Source organism: Zophobas morio, unplaced genomic scaffold (assembly GCF_036711695.1).
Source record: "Zophobas morio isolate AGI-343-1 ecotype UQ-CSIRO unplaced genomic scaffold, CSIRO_AGI_Zmor_V1 ptg000006l, whole genome shotgun sequence".
NCBI classification, from domain to species: Eukaryota; Metazoa; Arthropoda; class Insecta; order Coleoptera; family Tenebrionidae; genus Zophobas; species Zophobas morio.
In genome coordinates this window covers 4,007,704-4,032,888 of record NW_026972111.1, presented here as the reverse complement: position 1 = coordinate 4,032,888, position 25,185 = coordinate 4,007,704, and the positions used below count along the sequence as shown (strand labels likewise).

The following is a 25,185-nucleotide window of genomic DNA, read 5'->3' as shown; positions in this document are numbered from 1 at the left end:
TAGAAATCTCCTGTTTGGTAGGGAACAATTTGTTGAAATTCATGGAGTCCAGTCAACATTATTTCCTGTTAACAGCGGAGTTACTCAAGGCTCAAACCTAGGCCCGCTGTTATTTACTGTTTTCTTCAATGATGTCCTAAATGTTATTAGTTGTAGAGCGTTTATATATGCCGATGATTTAAAAATAGCTAAAGTAATAAAAACGAACAGAGATTGTTTAGTTTTACAAGATAATGTAGATCAATTAGCGCTGTGGTGTGAACAGAATAAGTTAAGCCTTAATAAAAAAAAATGTAGAAAAATTACATTCTCCAGGAAAGACACTAATTTTAATTTTTATTACAATATTAATGGAACTTTGCTAGAAAACTGTAATCAAATACGCGATTTAGGCATAATTGTAGACTCTGCATTGTCATTTGTTCCTCATATCATTGATATAACAAATTCAGCTATCAAAACACTTGGCTTCATCTGTAGAAATACTAAAGAATTTAATAATATTTTATGTATTAAACAGCTTTATTATAGTCTAGTTAGGTCAAAATTAGAATACTGTTCTATAATTTGGAGACCTCATCACCAAATTTATATTAATATTATAGAAAACGTTAACAGGAAATTTGCTAAGTATCTGTATTTTAAAATGTTCAACTGTTATCCTGTTAGTCATTGTAACCAAAGAGCTCTTCTTAATATAGTGAATGAAAATTTTCTCGAGTATAGACGAAATATTGCTTGTTTTGTATTTTTGCAGAAATTGGTGCGTGGTGATATATTCTGTCCAGCGTTACTAAATAATATTAACTTTTGTGTTCCTCGTTTATTGTGCAGAAATCCATCCACTTTTTACTATCAAATTCCAAATTCTTATCATCACTTTAATAGCCCCTTAATTACATGTTTTAGACTTTATAATAACTGTACTTTAGACGATAGCATTGATATTTTTCACGCTAATTTTAATAAAGCATCTTTCAAAAAAAAGTTATTAGCACGATATGCACAATAATATATGTACATAATATTTGTTCTGATGTTAGATTTAATTTTTTTTTTTAGATTTTTTTTAAATTGTAAGTTTAGTTTAAGCTGAATTTAATGTCTTTTTGTGTATACATGTCCACCATAGACTAACGTCTGTTGGAATGAATAAACGTATTATTATTATTATTATTATTATTATTATTAAAAACTGAAGAAACGAAAAATTGAAAAGTCGAAAGATTAAAAATTGAGAAACTTAAAACTTCGAAAAACGAAATACTGTAAATCGAAATATTGAAACTTAAAGAAATCTGAAAATCGGATAATTGAGAAATCCAAAATTTCCAAAATCGAAAAATTTAAAAACTGGAGACTCAAAGAATTGAAAAATCAAACATTGAAAATTTGAAGAACTGAACAAACGCAAAACAGAAAGAAATATTCAAAAAAATAAATCAAATGAAAAAAACAAAAAATTGTGAAATAAAATCGAGGAAATGAAAGTTAAAAAATCGGGAGAGTGAAAAATAAGTCATGAACTTGAAAAAGCGAAAAATTCAAAACTGAAAAATGAAAAATTGCATAACCTAAAATTGCCAAATCGAAAAATTGAAGTAATGAAAAATTGAAAAATTTGGCAGTCGATAAACTAAAAAATAAAGATTCAAAAACGAAAACTTATGAAACCGAAACATTGAAAAATGGAAAATTGGAAAACGAAAAAATTGGAAGGTAAAAAAATCCAAAATTTTTTTATTATAACCTTTGTAATTATATATTTATTATTGTATGTATCTATTGTCATTTGAAAGTAATGGTAAACTGGCCGGAATAAAGACTCTTTCTTAAAGTTAAAGCAAAAAAAAAAAAAAAAAAGAAATGTTAAAGTAAATCTAAAGAAGCGTGTTACGCGGTTGTTTCAAGTGAGCTTTCCTTTACAAAAATTTGAGATGACGTAATCAATTTTTTGGATTTCGATAACCTTAAAACGTTTCAAGATTTCAGAGAATTAATTCATATATCACAAATGCGTATCTTATTTTATAAAATAAAAAAAATATATTTCAGTTTTGGAGATGAAGTCATCCTACTGATGGGGAAGATGATCAGCCAAATTTTAATTAGCATTTTATCATCTACATGATATTTCTAATATACACAAAAGTTGACAACAATCGGTCTAGTAGTCTTGGAGATTGTGTCCAATAAAAATTCATTCAGACAGACTATACTTTGAATTTGAATGTGGTTACTTGTATGAAGAAATCTATTTTACGCACAAAACAGTAAATTTTGTTGCGATGAGTTCTTTCATAAAAAGTACCTTGTCACACCTGCTTATGCGCTTCAAATTTTGGCACGCACTGCTTATTATTAGGAACAACCACGAGATATTAGTTATGGTACAAAAATAAACCTTTATTCATACTTCGTGAGGTGACTAAAGCCTCATCAATACTCAGCTTGGAAAATTTTGACAGTTGCAAATTCAACTCAAAGGCAGAATTTGGAAAACCCATTAATTTCAAGTTACATATAACTTTCTCTAACACGATTGTGCCGCATAGCAACACCAATCAGATATCTCGTGAGTCAAAAACAAATGTGCACATTCTAACCAGAACCGCGAAAAAAGACGAAAAACGTTCAAAATCGGGCCCGAATATCGCCACGAACACCCGAAAAATCGTCTTCGTCCCGTTAAAAATAAAGTCGGACCTGTTGACGCTTGCACATGCTTTCGACGGAATCGAGTCTTCGTGCCGCCCGCCCACGGCACGCGATGCTCATTTGTTTGCCATTGATTATCGTCCTCTCGAAATTATTCTTGTAATACGCCACATAACAGTATCTACCTACTGGTGGCAATTCAAATAGTCATTAACCATAATAAAGAAGCGAATTTTTATTGTTCGCGGAGGCTAAATAAGGATGTGCCAGACAGAACTCAATCAGTGATCGCTGAATTCAATTATTGCTCCTCTCTCGAAACGACGTCGGTCGTGCTGTAAATCATCGCGGGGGCAGAAGCGATGATTGCTTTGTTAAATTAGTTTGACCGGAGATCAAAGAGTGCTGCTATTTGCGCACGTGTGCGAAATTCGAGTTGGCGACGCATTTTCGAAAAAGCGTCGCAGGCCGGAAAACGGGGAGGGGCCTATGTGAGCTGTTACGCTCGGAACAGGTTGATTGGATTGTAAATATTGATTCCGATTGTGCCGAGGTGTTTGTTTTTAGAGTTTTATGACCGGCGATGAGTTACACATAATAGTGTTGAAATGTGTTACATTGACTGATAAACTATATGTTTCGACATAGATAAACGCCTACGTGCTAAATTGTAGGTAATTACTTTCTTCGTTGAATAAATGGGCGGGAAGGTACAATGTAACTACGCTATAGTGTGACCGAGAGGTACGTTCGCCCTAATAACCTCTCGAAGTGGGCGTTTGGAGTGTAATGCTAAAATTTTATTGTCTTGTGAAGTGAGAAAGGGTAATAAATGAAGATCATAATTTGTAAGAGACCTAAATGCTATCCAGGGTCCGGTTTAACCATATACGAAAAAGTATAAGTATAGGAGATACGAGTATATATGTATGCAAATTTGCCCCCAAGCTCCTTCCAAATTTTTTCAAAATCTATTCAACTCAAAATATCAGGAGCCCTCCAAATTGTTTCTATATTCTTTAGAAATGATACTGGGGATCCCAGGATTCTTCGGGTTCTTTTTTTTATAATGAAGCCAGTAGCTCTAAAGATTCTTCGAAATTATTAAAAAAAAAAAAAAAAAAACAGGGGACCCTGAAATTCTTTAGGCCAGTTTTCGGCAATTTTCGAAATTAAAACAAAGATATTTATTTTCTTATACATTTAGACCTCCAGAAGTTAGTTTCGGTCTTATTTCTTCGAAAAGTCTTACCATTTTTCCAGATTCGCCTACTGGAATCGTATATCCGGTCCGGTTCTGGATCCAGATTTTTGAAATACATATAAAAATTGGAAATCAAAAATTTGAAAAAGTGAAGAAACGATGAAAAACTCCAAGATTGAAAAAACGAAATAATGTAAAATCGAAATATTGGAAATTAAATAAAACGGAGAATCGGATAACTAAGAAATCCAAAAATCGAAAAATTGAAATTTTGGAGAATAGAACAAACGAAAAATTATAAAATCGAAGGAAACTGGAAAAAAACTGAGGAAAAGAAAAAGTGGAAAATTGAAAAATTAAAAATTGAGATACTGAAAGCCAGTAAAGGCCCTCAAAATTTTTTGAAACTATGGAAAAAAAACACTGGGGACCCCAAAATTCTTTCGGCCAATTTCCGGCAATTTTCGAACAAAGACATTTAGTTTCTTATAGATTTAGACCTCGAGAAGTTAGTTTCGGTCTCATTTCTTCGAAAACTCCTACCATTTTTTGAGAATCGTCAATTAAAATCGTATATATGGTCCGGTCCTGGATCCAGATTTTCGAAATATAAAAATTGGAAATCAAGAATTTGAAAAAGTGAAGAAACGAATAAAAACTCCAAGATTGAAAAAACCAAATAATGTAAAATCGAAATATTGAAAATTAAATAAAACGAAAAATCGGATAAGTAAGAAATCCAAAAATCGAAAAATTGAAATTTTGGAGAATAGAATAAACAAAAAATTATAAAATGGAAGGAAACATGGAAAAAAACTGAGGAAAAGAAAAAGTGGAAAATTGAAAAGTTAAAAATTGAGATACTGAAAGCTAGTAGAGGCCCTCAAAATTTTTTGAAATTAAAAAAAAAAACACTGGGGACCTTCAGAAGTTAGTTTCGATCTCATTTCTTCGAAAACTCGTAACGATTTTCCAGATTCGCCTACTAAAATCGTATATATGGTCCGGTCCTGGATCCAGATTTTTGAAATATAAAAATTGGAAATCAAGAATTTGAAAAAGTGAAGAAACGAAGAAAAATCCCAAGATTGAAAAAACGAAATAATATAAAATCGAAATATTGAAAATTAAATAAAACGGAAAATCCAATAATTAAGAAATCCAAAAATCGAAAAATTGAAATTTTGGAGAATAAAATAAACGAAAAATTATAAAATCGAAGAAAACATTGAAAAAACTGAGGAAAAGAAAAAGTGAAAAATTGAAAAACTGAAAGCCAGTAGAGGCCCTCAAAATCCTTTGAAATTAAAAAAAAACACTGGGGACCCCGAAATTCTTTCGGCCAGTTTTCGGCAATTTTCGAAATTAAAACAAAGACATTTATTTTCTTATGGATTTAGACCTCCAGAAATTAGTTTCGGTCTCATTTCTTCGAAAACTCCTACCATTTTTCAGATTCGCCTACTGAAATCGTATATATGGTCCGGTCCTGGATCCAGATTTTCGAAATATAAAAATTGGAAATCAAGAATTTGAAAAAATGAAGAACCGATGAAAAACTCCAAGATTGAAAAAACGAAATAATGTAAAATCGATATATTGGAAATTAAATAAAACGAAAAATCGAATAATTAAGAAATCCAAAAATCGAAAAATTGAAATTTTGGAGAATTGAATAAACAAAAAATTATAAATCGAAAGAAACATTGATAAAACTGATGAAAAGAAAAAGTGAAAAATTGAGAAACTGAAAGCCAGTAGGCCCTCAAGTCTTTGGAACAAAAAGTAAAAAAAAAAAACACTGGGGACCCCGAAATTCTTTCGGCCAGTTTTCGCCAATTTTCGAAATTAAAACAAAGACATTTATTTTCTTATGGATTTAGACCTCCAGAAGTTAGTTTCGGTCTCATTTCTTCGAAAACTCTTACCATTTTTCCAGATTCGCCTACTGGAATCGTATATACGGTCCGGTTCTGGATCCAGATTTTTGAAATACATATAAAAATTGGAAATCAAGAATTTGAAAAAGTGAAGAAACGATGAAAAACTCCAAGATTGAAAAAACGAAATAATGTAAATTCGAAATATTGAAAATTACATAAAACGAAAAATTGGAGAATTAAGACATCCAAAAACCGAAAAATTGAAATTTTGGAGAATAGAATAAACGAAAAATTATAAAACCCAAGGAAACATTGAAAAAAATTGAGGAAAAGCAAAGTGAAAATTTGAAAAATTAAAATTTGAGAAACTGAAAGCCAGTAGAGCTCCTCAAAATTTTTTCGGCCAATTTTCGGCAATTTTCGAAATGAAAACAAAGACATTTATTTTCTTATAGATTTAGACCTTCAGAAATTGGTTTCGGTCTCATTTCTTCAAAAATTCCTACCATTTTTCCAGATTCGCCTACTGAAATCGTATATATGGTCCCGTACTGGATCCAGATTTTCGAAATATAAAAATTGTAAATCAAGAATTTGAAAAAGTGAATTAACGAAGAAAAACTCCAAGATTGAAAAAACGAAATAATGTAAAATCGAAATATTGAAAATTAAATAAAACGGAAAATCGAATAATTAAGAAATCCAAAAATCGAAAAATTGAAATTTTGGAGAATAAACAAAAAATTATAAAATCGAAGAAAACACTGAAAAAACTGAGGAAAAGAAAAGGTGAAAAATTGAAAAATTAAAAATTGAGAAACTGAAAGCCAGTAGAGACCCTCAAAATTCTTCGAAACTATAAAAAAAAAACACTGGGGACCCCGAAATTCTTTCGGCCAATTTTCGTCACTTTTCGAAATGAAAACAAAGACATTTATTTTCTTAAAGATTTAGACCTTCAGAAATTAGTTTAGGTCTCATTTCTTCAAAAACTCCTACCATTTTTCCAGATTCGCCTACTGAAATCGTAATTATGGTCCCGGATCCAGATTTTCAAAATATTCGATTTAAAATCCCATGTTTTTTTTACGTTAACACATTTCTTATGAGCGATTTTTGAAAAATAGAAATAATTTTCGATGGTGCTCGGAAAAGTCACAAATTTAATGGTATCGAACTAACATTTTCGAAATATTTGGTTTCAAAGTCGAATTTATAACACAAAAATTGTCATGTATAATTTTGGCGATTCTGGAAAAATTTTCGAAGCAATGAAGCCGAAGACAACGTGTGGAGATCGAAATCAACAAAAGAATCTCTTAGAAATTTTCGAAAGTAGTCCAAAAAAGGTAAAAAAATTCATAAGGAGGAAGTATGGAAAATTTGAGCTTTTGGAAAAGTTATTTAAAAATCTACGAAAAAAGTGTAAAATATAGATCTGGACGAGCTGATCTCGAAATTACTTTTTATTAAAGATTCGTAAAAATTAGCACATTTAATAATTTTTGATAGTGTTCGGAATAGTCAAAAGTTTCATATGTAAAATTGAACTCTTTTCGAAATTGTTCAAAAATCCACAAAAAATCTAGAAAATAAATCTCATTGAGCTAAAACGAAAAAATTTGTGTTGTGTTAATGGTGTCGAACTAAGATTTTCCAAATATTTGGTTTCAAAGTCGAATTTTTAACACATCCCAAAAAGTGCAATGTATAATTTTGGCGATTTTGGAAAAATGGTACGAATTTTCGAAACAATGAAGCCAAAGACAACATGTGGAGATCGAAATCAACAGAAGAATCTCTTATAAACTTTCGAAGATACTCCAGAAAAGGTTAAAAATTTCATAGGGTGGGAGTATGGAAAAATTTTAGTTTTCGGAAGTTATTTTAAAAGTCCACAAAAAATGTAAAATATAAATCTGGACGAGCTAATACCAAAATTAATACGTGTTTATCGTCCTGGAGAAAGATTTTCGAAATATTCGGTTTAATATATATTTTTTCAAAATTCGTAAAAATTAACACATTTCTTATTAGCAATTTTGGAAAAATAGAAGTCATTTTCGAGGAAATTAAGCCGAAAACAACTTCTGGAGGTCGAAATCTAAATAATAATCTCATTTAATAATTTTCGATGGTGTTTGGAAAAGTCAAAAGTTTCATATGTAAAATTGAACTCGTTTCGAAGTTGTTCAAAAATCCAAAAAAATCTAGAAAATAAATCTCATTGAGCTAAAACGAAAAAATTGGTGTTGTTTTAGTGGCGTCGAACTAAGATTTTGGAAATATTTGGTGTCAAAGTCAACTTGTGGAGATCGAAATCAACAAAAGAATCTTTTACAAATTTTCGAAAGTTCTCCAGAAAAAGTCAAAAATTCCATAGAAGGAAGTATGGAAAATTTGCACTCTTGGAAAAGTTATATAAAGTCTAAGTACAATCAAAGTATGGAATATAGATATGGACGAGCTGTGTTTATGGTTTAAAATTCAATTTTTTGAGATTCGTAAAAATTAACATATATTTCTTATGACCGATTTTGGAAAAATAGAAGAACTTTTCGAGGAAGTTAAGCTAAAAATAGCTTCTGTAAGTCGAAATCTATAAAATAATCTTATTTCATATTTTTAGATGATGCTCGGAAAAAGTCAAAAGTGAACTTTTTTCAAAGTTGTTCAAAAATCCACAAAAAACCTAGGATATAAATCTCGTTGAGTTGAATCCAAAATTGTCATGAATAATTATGGCGATTCTGGAAAAATGGTACAAATTTTCGAAAACTGAAGCCGAAAACAACTTGTGGAATCTTCTACAAATTGTCGACGGTACTACTCGAGAAAATGTCAAAAGTGCATAACCAGGATCTATGGAAAATTTGAATTTTTGGAAAAGTTATTCAAAAGTCCACAAAAAAAAGTGAAATATAGATCTTGACGAGTTCATCCCGAAATCAATGCAAGTTTATGGTGCCGTGGCCAGATTTTGGAAATATTCGGCTTGAAATTATTTTTTTAAGATTCGTAAAAATTAGCACATTTGTTATGAACTATTTTGGGAAAATTAAGCCGAAAACAACTTTTGCAGGTCGAAATGTACAAAATAATCTCATTTAATTGTCGATGGTGCTCAGAAAAAACCAAAAGTTCCATATTTAAAATTGAACTTTTTTCGAAGTTGTTCAAAAATCCCCAAAAAATCTAAGGTATAGTTACTCCAGTTCTACTTCGGTTTTATGATAGTACCCCATTGTGTAACAGTTAACTTCCGTAACAGCAGATTACTACTGCCCGTGATGGGACAGTCATAAATAAGGATTTAACTATGCGGATACCATTATACAGTACACTGGTTAAATCCTGATTTATGACTGTCCTAACATGGGCAGTAATAACCTATTGTTAAGGAAGTTAAGTTTTACACACCATAAAATCGAATTAGAACTGGGGAAACATTATAAATTTCGTTGAGCTAAATCCAAAAACTTGGTGTCGAACTAATATATCCCAAAAATTGTCAGGTATAATTTTGGCGATTTTGGAAAAATGGTCCGAATTTTCGAAACAATGAGGCTGAAGATAACATTTTTTTTTTAAATTCGTAAAAATTTTCGAGCGATTTTGGAAAAATTGAAGTCATTTTCGAGGAAATTAAGCCGAAAACAACTTCTGGAGGTCGAAATCTACAAAATAATCTCATTTAATAATTTTTGGATGGTGCTCGGAAAAAATCAAAAGTTCTATAGATATTCAAAATTGAACTTTTTTCGAACTTGTTAAAAAATCCACAAAAAATCTAGGGTATAATTTCCCCAGTTCTAATTCGGTTTTATGATAGTACCCCATTGTGTAACTTCCTTAACAATAGATTTCGACTGCCCGTGATGGGACGGTCATAAATAAGGATTTAACTCTGCCGATACCATTAAACAGTATAATGGTTAAATCCTTATGTATGACTGTCCCATCACCGGCAATAGTAATCTATTGTTAAAGAAGTCAACTTTTACACACCATAAAACAGAATTAGAACTGGGGGAAAAATAATCAATCTCGTTGAGCTAAATCTAAAAAGGTGTCGAACTAAGATTTTCGAAATATTTGTTTTTCAAAGTCAAATTTTTAACATATCCCAAAAATTGTCGTGTATAGGTAATTTTGGCGATTTTGGAAAAATGGTCCGAATTTTCGAAACAATGAAGTCGAAGATAACCTGTGGAGACCGAAATCAACCAAAGAATCCCTTCTAAATTTTCGAAGGTACTCGAAAAAAAGTCAAAAGCTTCATAAGGAGGAAGCATGGAAAATTTGAGTTTTTCGAAAAGTTATCTAAAAGTCCACAAAAAAATTAAAATTAGGATCTTGATGAGCTGATCCCGAAATCGATGCGTGTTTATAGTGCCGGAAGCAGATTTCTGGAAATATTCGGCTTGAATTTTTTTTTTAATTCGTAAAAATTTTCGAGCGATTTTGGAAAAAGTGAAGTCATTTTCGAGGAAATTAAGCCGAAAACAACTTCTGGAGGTCGAAATCTACAAAATAATCTCATTTAATAATTTTTGGATGGTGCTCGGAAAAAATCTAAAGTTCTATAGGTATTCAAAATTGAACTTTTTTCGAAGTTGTTAAAAAATCCACAAAAAATTGAGGGTATAATTTCCCCAGTTCTAATTCGGTTTTATGATAGTACCCCATTGTGTAACTTCCTTAACAATAGATTAGACTGCTCGTGATGGGACGGTCATAAATAAGGATTTAACTCTGCCGATACCATTAGACAGTATAATGGTTAAATCCGTATTTGTGACTGTCGAAAACAACTTCTGGAGGTCGAAATCTACAAAATAATCTCATTTAATAATTTTTGGATGGTGGTCGGAAAGTCAAAAATTTCATAGGTACATATTTCAAAATTGAACTTTTTTCGAAGTTGTTAAAAAATCCTCAAAAAATCTAGAATATAAGTCTTGTTGAGCTGAATCGAAACAATCGGCGTGTTAAAGGTATCGAACTAAGATTTTTGAAATACCTATCTGGTTTCAAAGTCGAATTTTTAATTTAATCTAAAATTGGGATGTATAATTTTGGCGATTCTGGTAAAATCATACGAATTTTCCAAGAAATGAGGCGGAACACAACATATGGAGATCGAACAAAAAAATATGTTTTAAATTTTTCAGGGTACCCGAAAATTTTGAGTTTTTGGAAATATTATCTAAAAGTCCACAAAAAAATGGGAAATATAGATCTGGACGAGCTAATCCCAATATTAATGCTTGTTTATAGTCCTCGACCCAGATTTCCGAAATATGCGGCTTGAAATTCAATTTTCTTAAGGTTCGTAATAATTAACACATTTCTTATGAGCGATTTTGGAAAAATAAAAGTAGTTTTCCGAGGAAGTTAAGCTGAAAATAGCTTCTAGAGGTCGAAATCTACAAAATAATCTCATTTAATAACTTTCGATGGTGCTCAGAAAAAGTAAAAAATTTCATATTAAAAAAATAGCTTTTTTCGAGTTGCCCAAAAAAGTTAAAAAAAGTCTAGGATATAAATCTTGTTGAGCTAAATCGTAAAACTTGGTTATGGTTTCGAACTAAGATTTTCGAAATACATATTTGGTTTCAAAATCGAATTTTTAAACTGGCATGTATAATTTTGGCGGTTTTTGGAAAAAAAAACTATTTTCAAACTGAATATTCTCAAATCTTGCACCTATATCTATATCTATATTCCAGAATTCTTTAGAAATTTTTTAAAAAGCAAAATTTTTCAGTACTTTATGAAAATTTTGACTAATTTTAACCAATCTACTTCCTAGAAATTTTTGAATCCCAAAATTCTTCATGTATTTTTTCAAAAACACAACAGTAGGGATTCTCAACCCTGTCGTAAGGAGTAGAAAGATACAGGGGATCTCTATTTTTTTAAAACAGTAAAATCGACTCAACTAAAGATTTTTTATTGATAATACTTAATAATATATTAGTAGTTTCTAAGAAAATTTGGAAAATTTTGTGGAACAATTTTGTCGATCTTGGAATTTCTAAGCCAAATGTTTTAATTTTTCAGTAAAATTTCGATTTTTTTTCTCAGAAATATACATAAAAACAGCTAAATAAGAAACCACAAGTGAAAAGCATATTATATCTAGCTTCGTAAAATTTAAATAGGATTTATCTAGCAAATTTCGAGATGACGTCAGCAAATTGTCGGATTCATCCAGAAAAATTTTGAAAAGACGTTTTTGAAACAGATAAACAAAAAAATCCTTAGTGTGTGAAATTGTCAAATCTTGTTTCACCGTTTTAATTTTTCCTCAAAAAATTAGATGTTTACGATAAAAAATAAGGGCGGATTAATAAACTACAAGTGCAGAAGCATGTTATTTTAAAAATGGTAAATGGGTGACCTGTTTTTTCATTCTATAGGAGTTACGAAACGCCAGGAAAATATGAAATTGCTCACGCTAGGAAACAAAACAAAAATAAAAATAATTCTCTCAATTACATTCTCACTAATCCTGCTATTGTATCGTCCAAGAAAAATCTTACCGGATACAAAAATAACATTCTCGATACAAAACCAATTACAAAACAATAGTAATATCTCAATGTCCGATAATTCTTTAGCTGTCATGAATAACAAATAGCTACTTCTGAATGAGTTCCATAAATTACCATTACGAGATTGAATTTTTTCATGATTACGAACCAACACCACAAAAAAGAAAAAAGCTCTCCTTTTGACACCTAAAAATTTTACCTGTGCCAACCTCGCTTTAATATGTGCAATCATCCCAACAACAACAAATCTCGCACCATACCAAGAACTCTCCTAGCTTTCTCACCTTCTCTCCTTTGTTAACCCAATCCCATCTACCTGCCCATATCCATCCCGCATCCGACTTAATTAATCTATTAATCCCCGTCACGTCTCTCGCTCCCAGCCAAATAAACCCAGAACCCGTCGAAAATCGGAAATCGTCAGGCCGAAAAGTACCATTTCACGGTCGGCCGCTGATGCGTCGATAAGAACTAGTTCTTGTGCATCTCCGTCGAAAAATTACCATACGAATACGAAAGTTTTAACGGCACGACCCACACCCAGCATTACATTACCTCAAGTGCTAATGGAATCGTACACAAAAATCAATTTGAATATTAATAAAGAAGCGAGCCGGAGAGGAGACGGACTGTTCGAGTCACACCTGCCCGGTATGATACACCTCCGCTTCGAAAATGTTATAAACGTACTAGGAATTGTGGGAAATTGATGAAAAATCAAACACAGGTGTGCTGGAAACCCACGCAACCGGTCGATAGCAATTATTATATTGTTCATTCATGGTGTCGAAGGCGGCTGGAGGCGATTCTTGGAGTTCGGGCGATGGTGGGTGACGAGATGTGGTCTCGAGACGAAATGGCGTTTCGGGAGGAGGAAGCGAAAAAAACTAGATGGGAAAAAATTGGGTGGATATTACGTAATGCGAGGAGCGAGGCCACACGGATCGAGAGATGGTACCTTATGACGGTACTTCCTCCATAGAGAAGCTTATTTATCGCTGTATTAAACACAATTTCATAAAAATACTATTTATTGCTTGGAATATTTTATTTTTTCTTTCAACATAAGTGTACGTAACAGCTTTCAAATACTTGCTTTCGAAATATCGAGTGAATTAATAAAGTACCTAACTGTAATTTTTCAATATTCTAATTTGTCCACAAGAGATAGAGAAAGAGACTGTCTTTAATTTTGGAACTCTAAACACTTAAATTTTAATGTATTCAATATTTTAATAAGACTATGGAAAACATACGTAGACAGCAAAAAAATCTAAAGAAACAAATTTGTTTTTTTTCCAAGAAAAATCAACCTTTTATAAGTCACGATTCGATCTTGTGACAGGAGTCACGATTTCACGAAATTCGCAATAACACAAAACATCTGTTATAAGTGTCCTAAATAAAATCTAAACAAATTATATCGAGATTGTAAAATTCCTTCTAAAAATAAAAGTCAAACCGAGTGAGACGATTAGATTTTAAACCAACATGAACATTCTTTTTTCAAAAATTTGGCGATTTTCAACCACAAGTTTACACTCATAAATTCGCAATATTTTGGCAGATTCCAAAATTTTCACATGACATCATCAAATTTTGGGAGGAGTAAAAAGATAATTCATAAAATACAACTACACGAGAATGTTATTTTATGAGGCTGACGTCATCATATTGTTGGTGGGGATGATCCGACAATTTCGATTAGGGTTTTATCATCTACACGATATTTATAAAGTATCTATAAAATTTGACAAGAATCAGTCCAGTAGTTTCGGACATAATATATCTAATAAATATTCACACACACGGTAGAGAGAAGGAAACGGCAGACCGGCTTTTTCATTCTCTAGGAGTCATAAAACGTCAAGAAAACAAAGCTTTTTGCTTGTAAAAAACTGTTGACATAAACTAGGTAATGGCTGAAAAGAAAATTTTTGTTTTTCTTCCAAAATATGGAAACTTTTCCAAAAATCTTGCCGATGTCGAGGACGAAGAAATGATCGTCATGGTAACGAAATAAAATTTAATGAAATCAGATGATCCAAATAAATTCCAAAATGGTATTTTTTAAAAATCCAAAAAATTGAGAGTTATCGAAGAAATGAGAACCAAGTAACTTCTGTAGGTCGAAATTTATAAGAAAATGTCTTTGGTAAAGTTCCGAAAATGGTCGAATATTGGCCGAAATTTTCGTAAGGATTGAATTGAAAAATTTTGATTTTGAAAAAGTAAAAAAAAATCCCAAAAAAAAATCAGGGATACAGACTTCAACGGCAAGATTTTAGAAATATTCGGTTTGAAAATAAATTTCTATAGAAATAGTAGGAATTATCAAAGAAATAAGGACCAAACGAACTTCTCTAGGTCGAAATTTACAATATTCTTCGCAAATTTCCGAAAACGGTCAAATTTTCGTGGTTTTGAAAAATTTTGTTTTCGAAAAATTTTCAAAAAAAAAAATCCCTAAAAAAGTTAGGGATATTGATTTCGACGTGCTGATTCCAGAAATAGACAGTATTCATGGTTTCGGGACAAGATTTTAGAAATATTCGGTTTGAAAATAAATTTTTGTAAAAAGCCAAACAATTTCAATATTCCAGAGGGTGATTTTGGAAAAATAGTACGAGTTATCGAAGAACTGAGAATAAAACTAACCTCAGTTGCTTGAAATCTATAAGAAAAAAAATCCTTAAATTCCGAAAATGGTCGAAATTAGGCCGAAATTTTCATTTTCAAAAATTTTGTTTTTGAAAAAGTTGTTAAAAAAATCCCAAAAAAATCTGGGACATAGATTTCGACCTGCTGATTCAAGAAATATATTGTATATACGTTCTCGTGGCAAAATTTTAGAAATATTCGGTTTGAAAATATTTTTTTATAGAAAGCCAAAAAATTGCAATACTGCCAATGGGCGACTGTGCAGAAATAGTAGGAGTTATCGAAGAAATAAGGACCAAACCAACTTCTCTAGGTCGAAATTTACAAGAAAATATTTTTCGCAAATTTCCGAAAACTGTCAAATTTTCGTGGTTTTGAAAAATTTTGTCTTCGAAAAATTTTCAAAAAAAATCCCCAAAAAATTTAGGGATATTGATTTAGACGTGCTGATTCCAGAAATAGAGAGTGTTGATGGTCTCAGGATAAGATTTTAGAAATATTCGGTTTGAAAATAAATTTTTGTAAAAAGCCAAAAAATTTCAAAATTCCAGAGGGTGATTTTGGAAAAATAGTATGAGTTATCGAAGAAATGAGAATGAAACTAATCTCAGTAGCTTGAAATCTATAAGAAAAAAATCCTTAAATTCCGAAAATGGTCGAAATTAGGCCGAAATTTTCAATTTCAAAAATTTTGCTTTTGAAAAAGTTGTCAAAAAAAATTCCAAAAATTCTAGGATACAGATTTCGACCTGTTGATTCCAGAAATACATTGTGTATACGTTCTCGTGGCAAAATTTTAGAAATATTCGGTTTGAAAATAAATTTTTGTAAAAAGCTACAAATTTCAATATTCCAAAGGGTGAATTTGGAAAAACAGTACGAGTTATCGAAGAAATGAGAATGAAACTAATCTCAGTAGCTTGAAATCTATGAGAAAAAAATACTTAAATTCCGAAAATGATCGAAATTAGGCCGAAATTTTCATTTTCAAAAATCTTTCTATTGAAAAAGTTGTCAAAAAAAAATTCCAAAAATTCTAGGATATAGATTTCGACCTGTTGATTCCAGAAATACATTGTGTATACGTTTTAGTGGCAAAATTTTAGAAATATTCCGTGTGAAAATAAATTTTTGTAAAAAGTTAAAAAATTTCAATATTCCGAAGGGTGATTTTGGAAAAATAGTACGAGTTATCAAATAAATGAGAATGAAACTAATCTCAGTAACTTGAAATTAAAAAAAAAAAACTTAAATTCCGAAAATGGTCGAAATTAGCCCGAAATTTTCATTTTCAAAAATGTTGCTTTTGAAAAAGTTGTCGAAAAATATTCCAAAAAATTCTAGGATATAGATTTGGACCTGCTGATTCCAGAAATACATTGTGTCTACGTTCTCGTGGTAAAATTTTAGAAATATTCGGTTTGAAATTAATTTTTTTTTAAAAAGTCGAAAACTGCAATATTCTAATGGGCGATTCTAAAAAATGGTATAGTTGTCGAAGAAATGAGGACGAAACTAACTTCTGTAGGTCGAAGTCTATAAGAAAATGATCTTTGATTAAGTTGTATAAGAAAATATTCAAATTTTATAATAAATTTTGTAAAAAGTAAAAAAATTGCAATATTCCAATATTCTTGAAGAAACGACGCTACTACTAAATTCGGTAGGTCGAAATCTATAAGAAAATGTCTTTCGCCAAGTTGAGGAGGATGAAAAGTAAATTCTGTTGGTTGAAATCTATAAGCAAATGGTCGAAAATTGGCCGAAATCTCCATTGAAAAATTCTGATTTTGAAAAAGTTGTCAAAAAATTCTCAAAAAATCACAGATGATATAGATTTAAACATTCTAATTCCAGAAAAATAGCGTATTCATGATTCCGCGTCAAGATTTTAGAAAAAAATAATAATAATTTATTCATGTTAAATAACTGCAATATTCGGTTTGAAAATAAATTTTTGTAAAATGCTAAAAATTTTCAATATTCCAAAGGGTGATTTTGGAAAAATAGTACGAGTTATCGAAGAAATGAGAATGAAACTAATCTCAGGAACTTGAAATCTATGAGAAAAAAATACTTAAATTCCGAAAATGGTCGAAATTAGGCCGAAATTTTCATTTTCAAAAATTTTGTTCTTGAAAAAGTTGTCAAAAAAATAAAAAAAAAATCTGGGACATAGATTTCGACCTGCTGATTCAAGAAATATATTGTGTATATGTTCTCGTGGCAAAATTTTAGAAATATTCGGTTTGAAAATAAATTTTTATAAAAAGTCGAAAACTTCAATATTCCAATGGCCGATTGTAGAAAAATGGTGCGAGTTATCGAAGAAATGAGGACGAAACTAACTTCTATAGGTCGATATCTATAAGAAAATAATCTTTGGTTACGTTCTATAAGAAAATATTCAAATATGAGCCTCACTTTCATGGTGGGAAAAGTTTTGAAAATTTTGCTTTCGGAAAATGTCATAAAATTCCTTAAAAAATTCACGAATACAGATTTTGACGTGCTGATTCCAGAAATAATACTTTACAACCCGTTCATGGTTTCGGAGCAACATTTTAGATATGTTCGGTTTGAAAATAAATTTTTTAAAAAGCCAAAAATTTGCAATATTCCAACGGGCGATTCTGGAAAAATGGTAGGAGTTGTTGAAGAAATGAGGATCAACTAAATTCGGTAGCTCGAAATCTATTGAAAATGTCTTCGGTCAAATTTCGAAAATGGTCCAAATAAGGTCGAAATTTTCATTCTGAAAAAGTTGTCAAAAAAATTCCAAAAAATTTTGGGATATAGATTTCGACTTGCTGATTCCAGAAATATATTGTGTATACGTTCTCGTGGCAAAATTTAAGAAATAGTCGGTTTGAAAATAAATTTTTATAAAAAGTCGAAAATTGCAATATTTCAATAGGCGATTCTAGAAAAATGGCGGGACTTATCGAAGAAATCAGGACGAAACTGACTTCTGTAGATCCAAATCTATAAGAAAATATTCAAATATGAGCAGCACTTTCATGGTAGGCAAAGTTTTGAAAATTGTTTTTAACGAAAATTTCTCGACCATTTTCGAAATTTAACGAAAAACATTTTCTTATAGGTTTCGACCTACAGAAGTTCGTTTCGTTCTCATTTGTTCGATAATTACTACTATTGTTCCAGAAGCGCCAATTGGAATATTGCAATTTTTGACTTTCTATAAAAAATTATTTTCAAACCGAATCTTTCTAAAATCTTGTCCCGAGTCCATGAACACTTTCTATTTTTGGAATCAGCGCATCGAACTCAATATTCCTGAATTTTTTGACGTCTTTTCGAAAGCAAAATTTTCGAAAACCCGAAAATTTCGGCTAATATTTGACCATTTTCGTATAGATTTCGACCTGCAAAAGTTAGTTCCTTCTTCATTTCTTCGATAACTCCAGAATCGTTCATTGGAATATCGCAGTTTTTTTGGATTCTTAAAAAAAAATGATTTTCAAACCGAATATTTTTAAAATCTTGCCACGGGCCATGAATATGCTATATTTAGAATAGATTATTTATTTCCACAATTAAAAAATGATTACATACGTTTATTAAGTATATTTGGAATCAACACGTCACTTTTTTGGCAATTCTTTGACCACTTTTTCAAAATCAGAATTTTTCAATGAAAATTTCGGCCAATATTCGACACTTTTCAAAACTTAACCAAACACATTTTCTCATAGATTTCGAACTACAGAGTTTAGTTTCATCCTCATTTCTTCAATAACTCTGTCCATTTAGCTAGAATCGCCCATACGATTATCGCAATTGTTTGTACTTTTGTAAAAATTTATTTTCAAACCGAATATTTCTAAAATTTTACCTCGGGAGCATGAACAGGCAACATTTTTGGGATCAGGACGTCGAAATCAAAATCCCTGAATTTTTGAGAATTTTTTGACAACTTCCTTCGAAAGCAAAATTTTTCAAAACCTTTCCCGCCATGAAAATTTCGGCCAATTTGCGTCCATTTTCGAAACTTAACCAAAGACATATTTTCTTTTATATTTCGACCTACAGAAGTTAGTTTTTTCATTTCTTCGATAACTCTTTTTGTAGAATCGCCATTGGACATTTCAGTCTTTTGGTTAAAAAAAAAAATTAAACCGAATATTTTTAAAATCTTTTCCACATACCATGAATTCGCTATATTTCTAAAATCAGCACGTGGAGATCCATATCCCTGAATTTTTTATTCAGATTTTTTTTGGACAACTTTTCAAAATCAAATTTTTTTTATGAAAATTTTGGCCAGTTTTCGTCCATTTTCGAAATTTAATCAAAGACATTTTTTTTTATATATTTCGACCAACAGAAGTTAGTTTCGTCCTCATTTCTTCGATAACTCCTACTATTTTTCCAAAATCACCCATTGGAATATTGTAATTTTTTGGCTTTCTATAAAAAATTATTTTCAAACCGTTATTTCTAAAATCTTGTCCTGAAACCACGAACACTTTATTTCTGGAGGAATCACAACATCGAAATCAATATCCTTAAATTTTTTGGTAATTTTTGACAACTTTTCGAAAGCAAAAGTTTTCAAAATCCTTCCAGCCACGAAACTTTCGGCAATATTTGACCATTTTCGGAGCCTAACGAAAGATGTTTTCTTTCAAATTTCAACCAACAGATGTTAGGACCTTTCACATTTATTCGAGAACTCTTTTCCATGATCGCCCATTGGAATATTGCAGTTTTTTGGATTAAAAAAAAATAAATAAATTTTCAAACCGAACACCTCTAAAGTCTCGCCGCGGAAGCATGAATACGCTATTTTTCTGGAATTAGAAAGTTAAAATCTATATCATCTGTGATTTTTTGGAAATTTTTTGACGACTTTTTCAAAATCAGAATTTTTCAATGAAAATTTTGGCCAATTTTCGACCAAATTCTTATTTACAGATTTCCACCTACAGAATTTAGTTTCATCCTTATTTCTTCGATAACTCTTACAATTTTTCTAGAATCCCTCATTCGATTCAAATTGCAAGTTTTTGAATTTTTGTGAAAATTGATTTTCAAACCGGATATTTCTAATATCTCGGTTTTAAATGTCAAAAAAATTCAGGGATATGGATCTCGACATGCTGATTCCAGAAATAAAGGGTATTCATGGTCTCGGAACAAGACTTTAGCAATATTCGGTTTGAAATTTTTTTTTTTATACAAAAAATTGCAATATTCCTCCAATAGGCGATTCTGGAAAAATAGTAGGAGTTATCGAAGAAATGAGGACGAAACTAATCTCTGTAGATCGAAATCTATAAGAAAATGTCTGTATTAAATTCCGAAAATTGTCGAAAAGTGTCAAAATTGTTCAAAATTCAATCGACGCCCTGCGATCTCTAAGTCAATGTAAGTACTCTTAATAAGTTTGACGAAGTTTGTTACGTAATCTAGAAAACAAATTGTAAAACTTAACGTCAACATTAAGAAAAAGCAGTCACTATCTGAACTACCTTTATTCGAAAATATTGCATTAAAAAAAGCTTAGTTACTCTTAGAACGCCAGTATCTGATAATCAAAATAAATTTATGATTTTAATAGAGGAAAGGTCAACATTTTGAGACAAATTTTATGTATGCGGTGACAATTCGGTTCTGCGGCAATTAGTTTTTATTTTCGACAATAAAAAATTTAATAGCAAGTTGCTTTGATGTTTCAATTCTTGAATTTACATTTATTCGCTAATATTAATTTTTTAAATTTCATTAATATAACATTAATGTTCATACGAAAACATTACAACCTTAGCGGAGAATCTTTTATGAAAAACACTATTACAATTTCCAACGTTTTAAATAAATTGCTAAAATTAAAAAAAATCGGTCATGGTATTGCATTGTTTTGTTGTAACTGCATCAAAATTTCCTCTTTTCCGCCACCACATTCGAAATCGTCCCAAACACAAACAAACCAAACCAAAACATCATCATCTATCATCCTTGAAACTCTTATCGCAACCTTCCTAGTCCCCTTATCACCTTCCAATCTCCATCTTTCGACAGCCCCGAAACAAATAACTCACTATTCCCCGATAACAAACTCGTAAAAATAATCTCGCTCAAAAGGAAAAAACCACGACCTTTCGCCCCCGTCCACCGATAAACCCCCTCCCAAAGCCACCGCGAAACGTCCATCGTAACCTCGCATCACAATAATTACTGAACCGTGTTATTATCGGCCATTTTTCATAATCCCGTTCCGAGCGCGCTCATCTCGTCTCCACGATTTATCAATGAGCCGGAAATCGGGCGAGCTCCGCGGCCGCACCTCCCAGGAGACGTTACGGCTTTCGCGGAGACGTCTGCGGGAACCCGGAAAAGCGCCTCCCCAGACTGCGAAAAAACGAAAAGTCGTCGTCTCGGCACCGGCTTTTCGAGTAAAACATGCGATTAAGATTGCCGAGAGCACGTTCACATGCGGAGGCTCTTCTGTTCGAGGATGTCCTTAGGCTGTGCGACGAGAGTGAAGCCATTTCCTTGTGCACCGAGCAGTCATTGATTGGGTTCCACGGGGCCTTAAATAAACACGTCCGAGCCATCGTCCGGTCTGCTGGTCGACCGGTTAGCGCGTTTTTTGCGACATTTTTTCGAGGACTTGTCCCAGCGTACGCATGCAGAAGCGTGATTATGTGTTTGGCTAGCATAAAATTATCGGCGGTGAGAATTTATTATGTGGAATACGAGGAGTGGGAGGCGGAATTGGAGCTGGATCTGGAAGTCTAGACTATGCAGATATTGGGTTTGGGTTTGGACGGCAACGTGGTCAGGGTTTTTGAACTTTTTCGGTTGATCTTTGCAAATGTCAGCGTTCGAGAGATGGTTCTGAGGTTTTGACGACGCGATGGAGAAATGTGCAAGGATGTGCTGCTGTTACCAGGTGCGAATCTAGGCGACAAACACAACACTGACGAATTTAAAGTAAATCTTACCCAACATAGTCGCAGGTTTCTATGAGTCAAATGTTCAACTCACCTGAAAAAGAAAGACAAAATTAATAAACCACATAGAGCTAGCGTTACAATACCACAATACATGTCACATATATCTCCAATTTTTGACAATGTACCTTCTAGGTACACTATCAAAACTTGTAGAATTGTCAGGTCATTATTATTATTATTATCAATTATGAATAATTAATTGCAAACAAACAGTTACACTTTGCAAATTTCTAGGAGATAATTGTATATGTTTTAAATATAAATATGTTTGTTCTGGTAAGCTGTCCTTCTAGTCAATGTAATCAAAATTTTTCTACTCCCACTAATCTTGCACAATCATGTCACTGTGAAAGTACTCCCTTATGAACAGCTGCTCCTGAGATAACCCATAAAATAAAATTTTTAAATATCTGAACAATTGATGCAATAGCTTTGGAGTTACCTCTGACAGACAGAGTCACTTATTCATTCCCCTTCCGGTGGTACTCTTCTATAATACGATCCCCTCTGACAATTAAATTCCTTATAATAAGAAGTGTGATTTTATCCCATTATCATTTGCCCATATGAAATGGTAACTGTGAAATGGGGCGCTTAGTCATCCAACCGAAGCCTCTATTGTCAGTCTGACCAATGACGACAACTTCAGTTCAAATTTCGATATATTACGACGATACAATAACGTTCTGTTTTGATGAACCCAAAGTCGGGCTCTTGGTAAAGAACTTCCACATTTATTGTCTTTAAAATGTCATGTTACCTCTTACGTGGACTGGTTAGAGTCCGCTAACTTTTACGAAATAAACAGTCAGGTCAAGTTAGGTTAGGTCAGGTTAAGATAAGTTATGTCCAAAAAACAAAGATTTACATCCATTAATTTAATGGATCTAGGTTTACGGTATGTAGTGGCACACAACACACTTATTTTAGAAAATCTTAATCCCCTTACGCGGAGTGACGCAATTCCTTCTACGACGAGTGGAACACACAGAGAGCCGCAATTCCTCTTTGCTTGTGACGAAAAAACTGCCCCAAGCGACACATTTATCTCCGCTCCGTGAAACTACAGATTCCATGACGCTCATCAATCTATATTTGACTTGTACACATATTGGGTGATCCAAAAATAACGGAAAAGTTGGACGGTACGTTGCTAAGAAGGCTATAAAGAACTTGAATAAACTTGAAAGTTGCAGAATTAACTTCGTAGTCTAATAGACAGTTAAATAATCGGTTATTAATAATTTAATAATAAGCAGTTAATTTGCAACAATACGATCCACAATGGCGTTTTTGTCAATTTTGATCGGAATTTTAAATTCTCAATTAAATTCACATTAGAACATCAGAATTATGAAGTTAGTTCAATTTTGAAGTTTAATATTTTCGAAAGTTTGGTTCACGGATTTTTTTACCATTTTTTCGAGTTTTTCAGAGCGTTCTGAACAACGTACCCTCGAGTTTTTCCGTCATTTTTGGATCACCCTGCATATGACAAAAAATTGCTTGTATATACCACCCCTTCAATATACAATTTGTCTTAGAATGTGGGGACCAATTTTATTTCCAGAGAATAAGCTAAGTAATCCAATCCCTCGGACGAATGGTCACTTTAATATTTTCCCGACGTTTCATGACCCATAGAGTATGAAAAAAGTAGTCTCCCGTTTCCATCCGTCTGTCTGTCTGGTATCTGCATCCATTTGTAATAGCCCCGTGATGTCCGAAACTGCTGGACCGATCGTTGTCAAATTTTGTATGTATTATTACGAAATAAACCCATACGCCGCCCCGTTACGACGCCTATGAGTTTTCAAGTATGTGCGGCGATAATCATCGATAACCGCCGCTGGACGACGTTCGCTAAAGAAAAGCCTAGAAGCGGAAGTCGCGATGGGTGCTCCAGAAGAAGCCTAGAAGCGATGACGGCGACCTTTCGAGAAGGACCGCGTGGCTGTTTAAATGGGGACCACCGTTCAGAGCAGTCAGTGAAGTCCAGACAATAGGAGAAGTAGAGTCTAGTCAAATCCATTCCAGTCGAGTCGGAATTATTCTCTACATAATAACAGCTGTGTAATTAGTCGTATGAATTTGATAAATTTGAGTTACTAAGAAATAAATTGTTGAGTTTTACCCACGAAGATTTCAATCACTGATTCATCGTAACACTATAGTAGAAATATCATGTAGATGGTTAAATGCTAACCAAAATTTTGCTAATCATCCCCACCAACAATTTGATGACGTCATTTCAAAGAATTCTATGTTTATTTGATTTAACAACAATATAGTGTGGTGTATGAATCCGCTTTGAGTTTTTTCCTAACCGTCCAAATTTTTGCAAAAACAATGCACGGTTTAATAACAGTTTACCATTAGCGTAAGGCATGCCGGTCGTGGTCTAGTAGTTACGAGTCAGGACTGCAGACCGGATGTCGTGCGTTCGATTCCAAACTTGGCCTTTCGTCTTTTTTTTTTCCTTTTTTTTTTTTTCGTTCTCTTGCATTGTGTATTCTCTATGTTTATGACGTTATAACAATTGTTTTATTGATTAAATTACCCCACTTTCTCGAAAAGGTGAAAATAAGCCCCCTTTTATTCAATTAAAAATGTAAAACCTCGGAGGCGGCAAATATTTTTTTAGAATCTGAAATGTTCTCGGGGGTCCTAACTTTTTTTTTTTAATGCAAAATCTTCTCGGTGGCTCCAAATGTAATTTTTTAAGAATGTGAAACCTTCTCGGGGGTCCAAATTGTTTTTCTTTTAATGTAAAACTTTCTCGGGGCACTAAATATTTTTTTTGAATGTGAAACCTTCTCGGTGGTTCCAACTGTGTTTTTTAACAATGTAAAATCTTCTCGGGGGCCCCAACAACTTTTATTTAGGAATGTAAAATCTCGGAGATCCCAACCGTCTTTTTTAAAAATGTAAAACCTTCTCGGGGGTGCCAATTGTCTTTTTCCAAGAATGTGAAACCTTCTCAGGGGTCCCATCTGGCTATTTTAAAAATGTAAAACCTTCTCGGGGGTCGCAACTGTGTTTTTTAACAGTGTGAAACCTTCTCAGGAACCCCAAATGTATTTTTTTTTTATAAGAATGTGAACCTTCTCGAGGGTCCCAACTGGCATTTTTAAAAATGTAAAACCTTCTCGGGAGTCCCAACTGTGTTTTTAACAATGTGAAACCTTCTCGGGGGCCCCAAATGTCTTTTTTTATAACAATGTGAAAACTTCTCA

General features: G+C 32.3%; 1 protein-coding gene across 3 annotated transcripts in view; it reads right to left on the bottom strand.

Annotated features, from left to right (window-relative positions):
• The window catches only part of LOC135123356 (bone morphogenetic protein receptor type-1B), a 371,222-nt gene that overhangs the window by 124,898 nt on the left and 221,139 nt on the right, over positions 1-25,185 (bottom strand). The window contains exon 2 of one of the 3 annotated variants that reach the window (XM_064047923.1): positions 21,938-21,980. The exons of the other annotated variants lie outside the window; for them this stretch is intronic. Coding sequence (XP_063903993.1) covers positions 21,938-21,944 — 7 coding nt within the window. The 5' untranslated portion in view covers positions 21,945-21,980. The remainder of the gene's footprint in view (positions 1-21,937; positions 21,981-25,185) is intronic. 3 annotated transcript variants of the gene reach the window in all.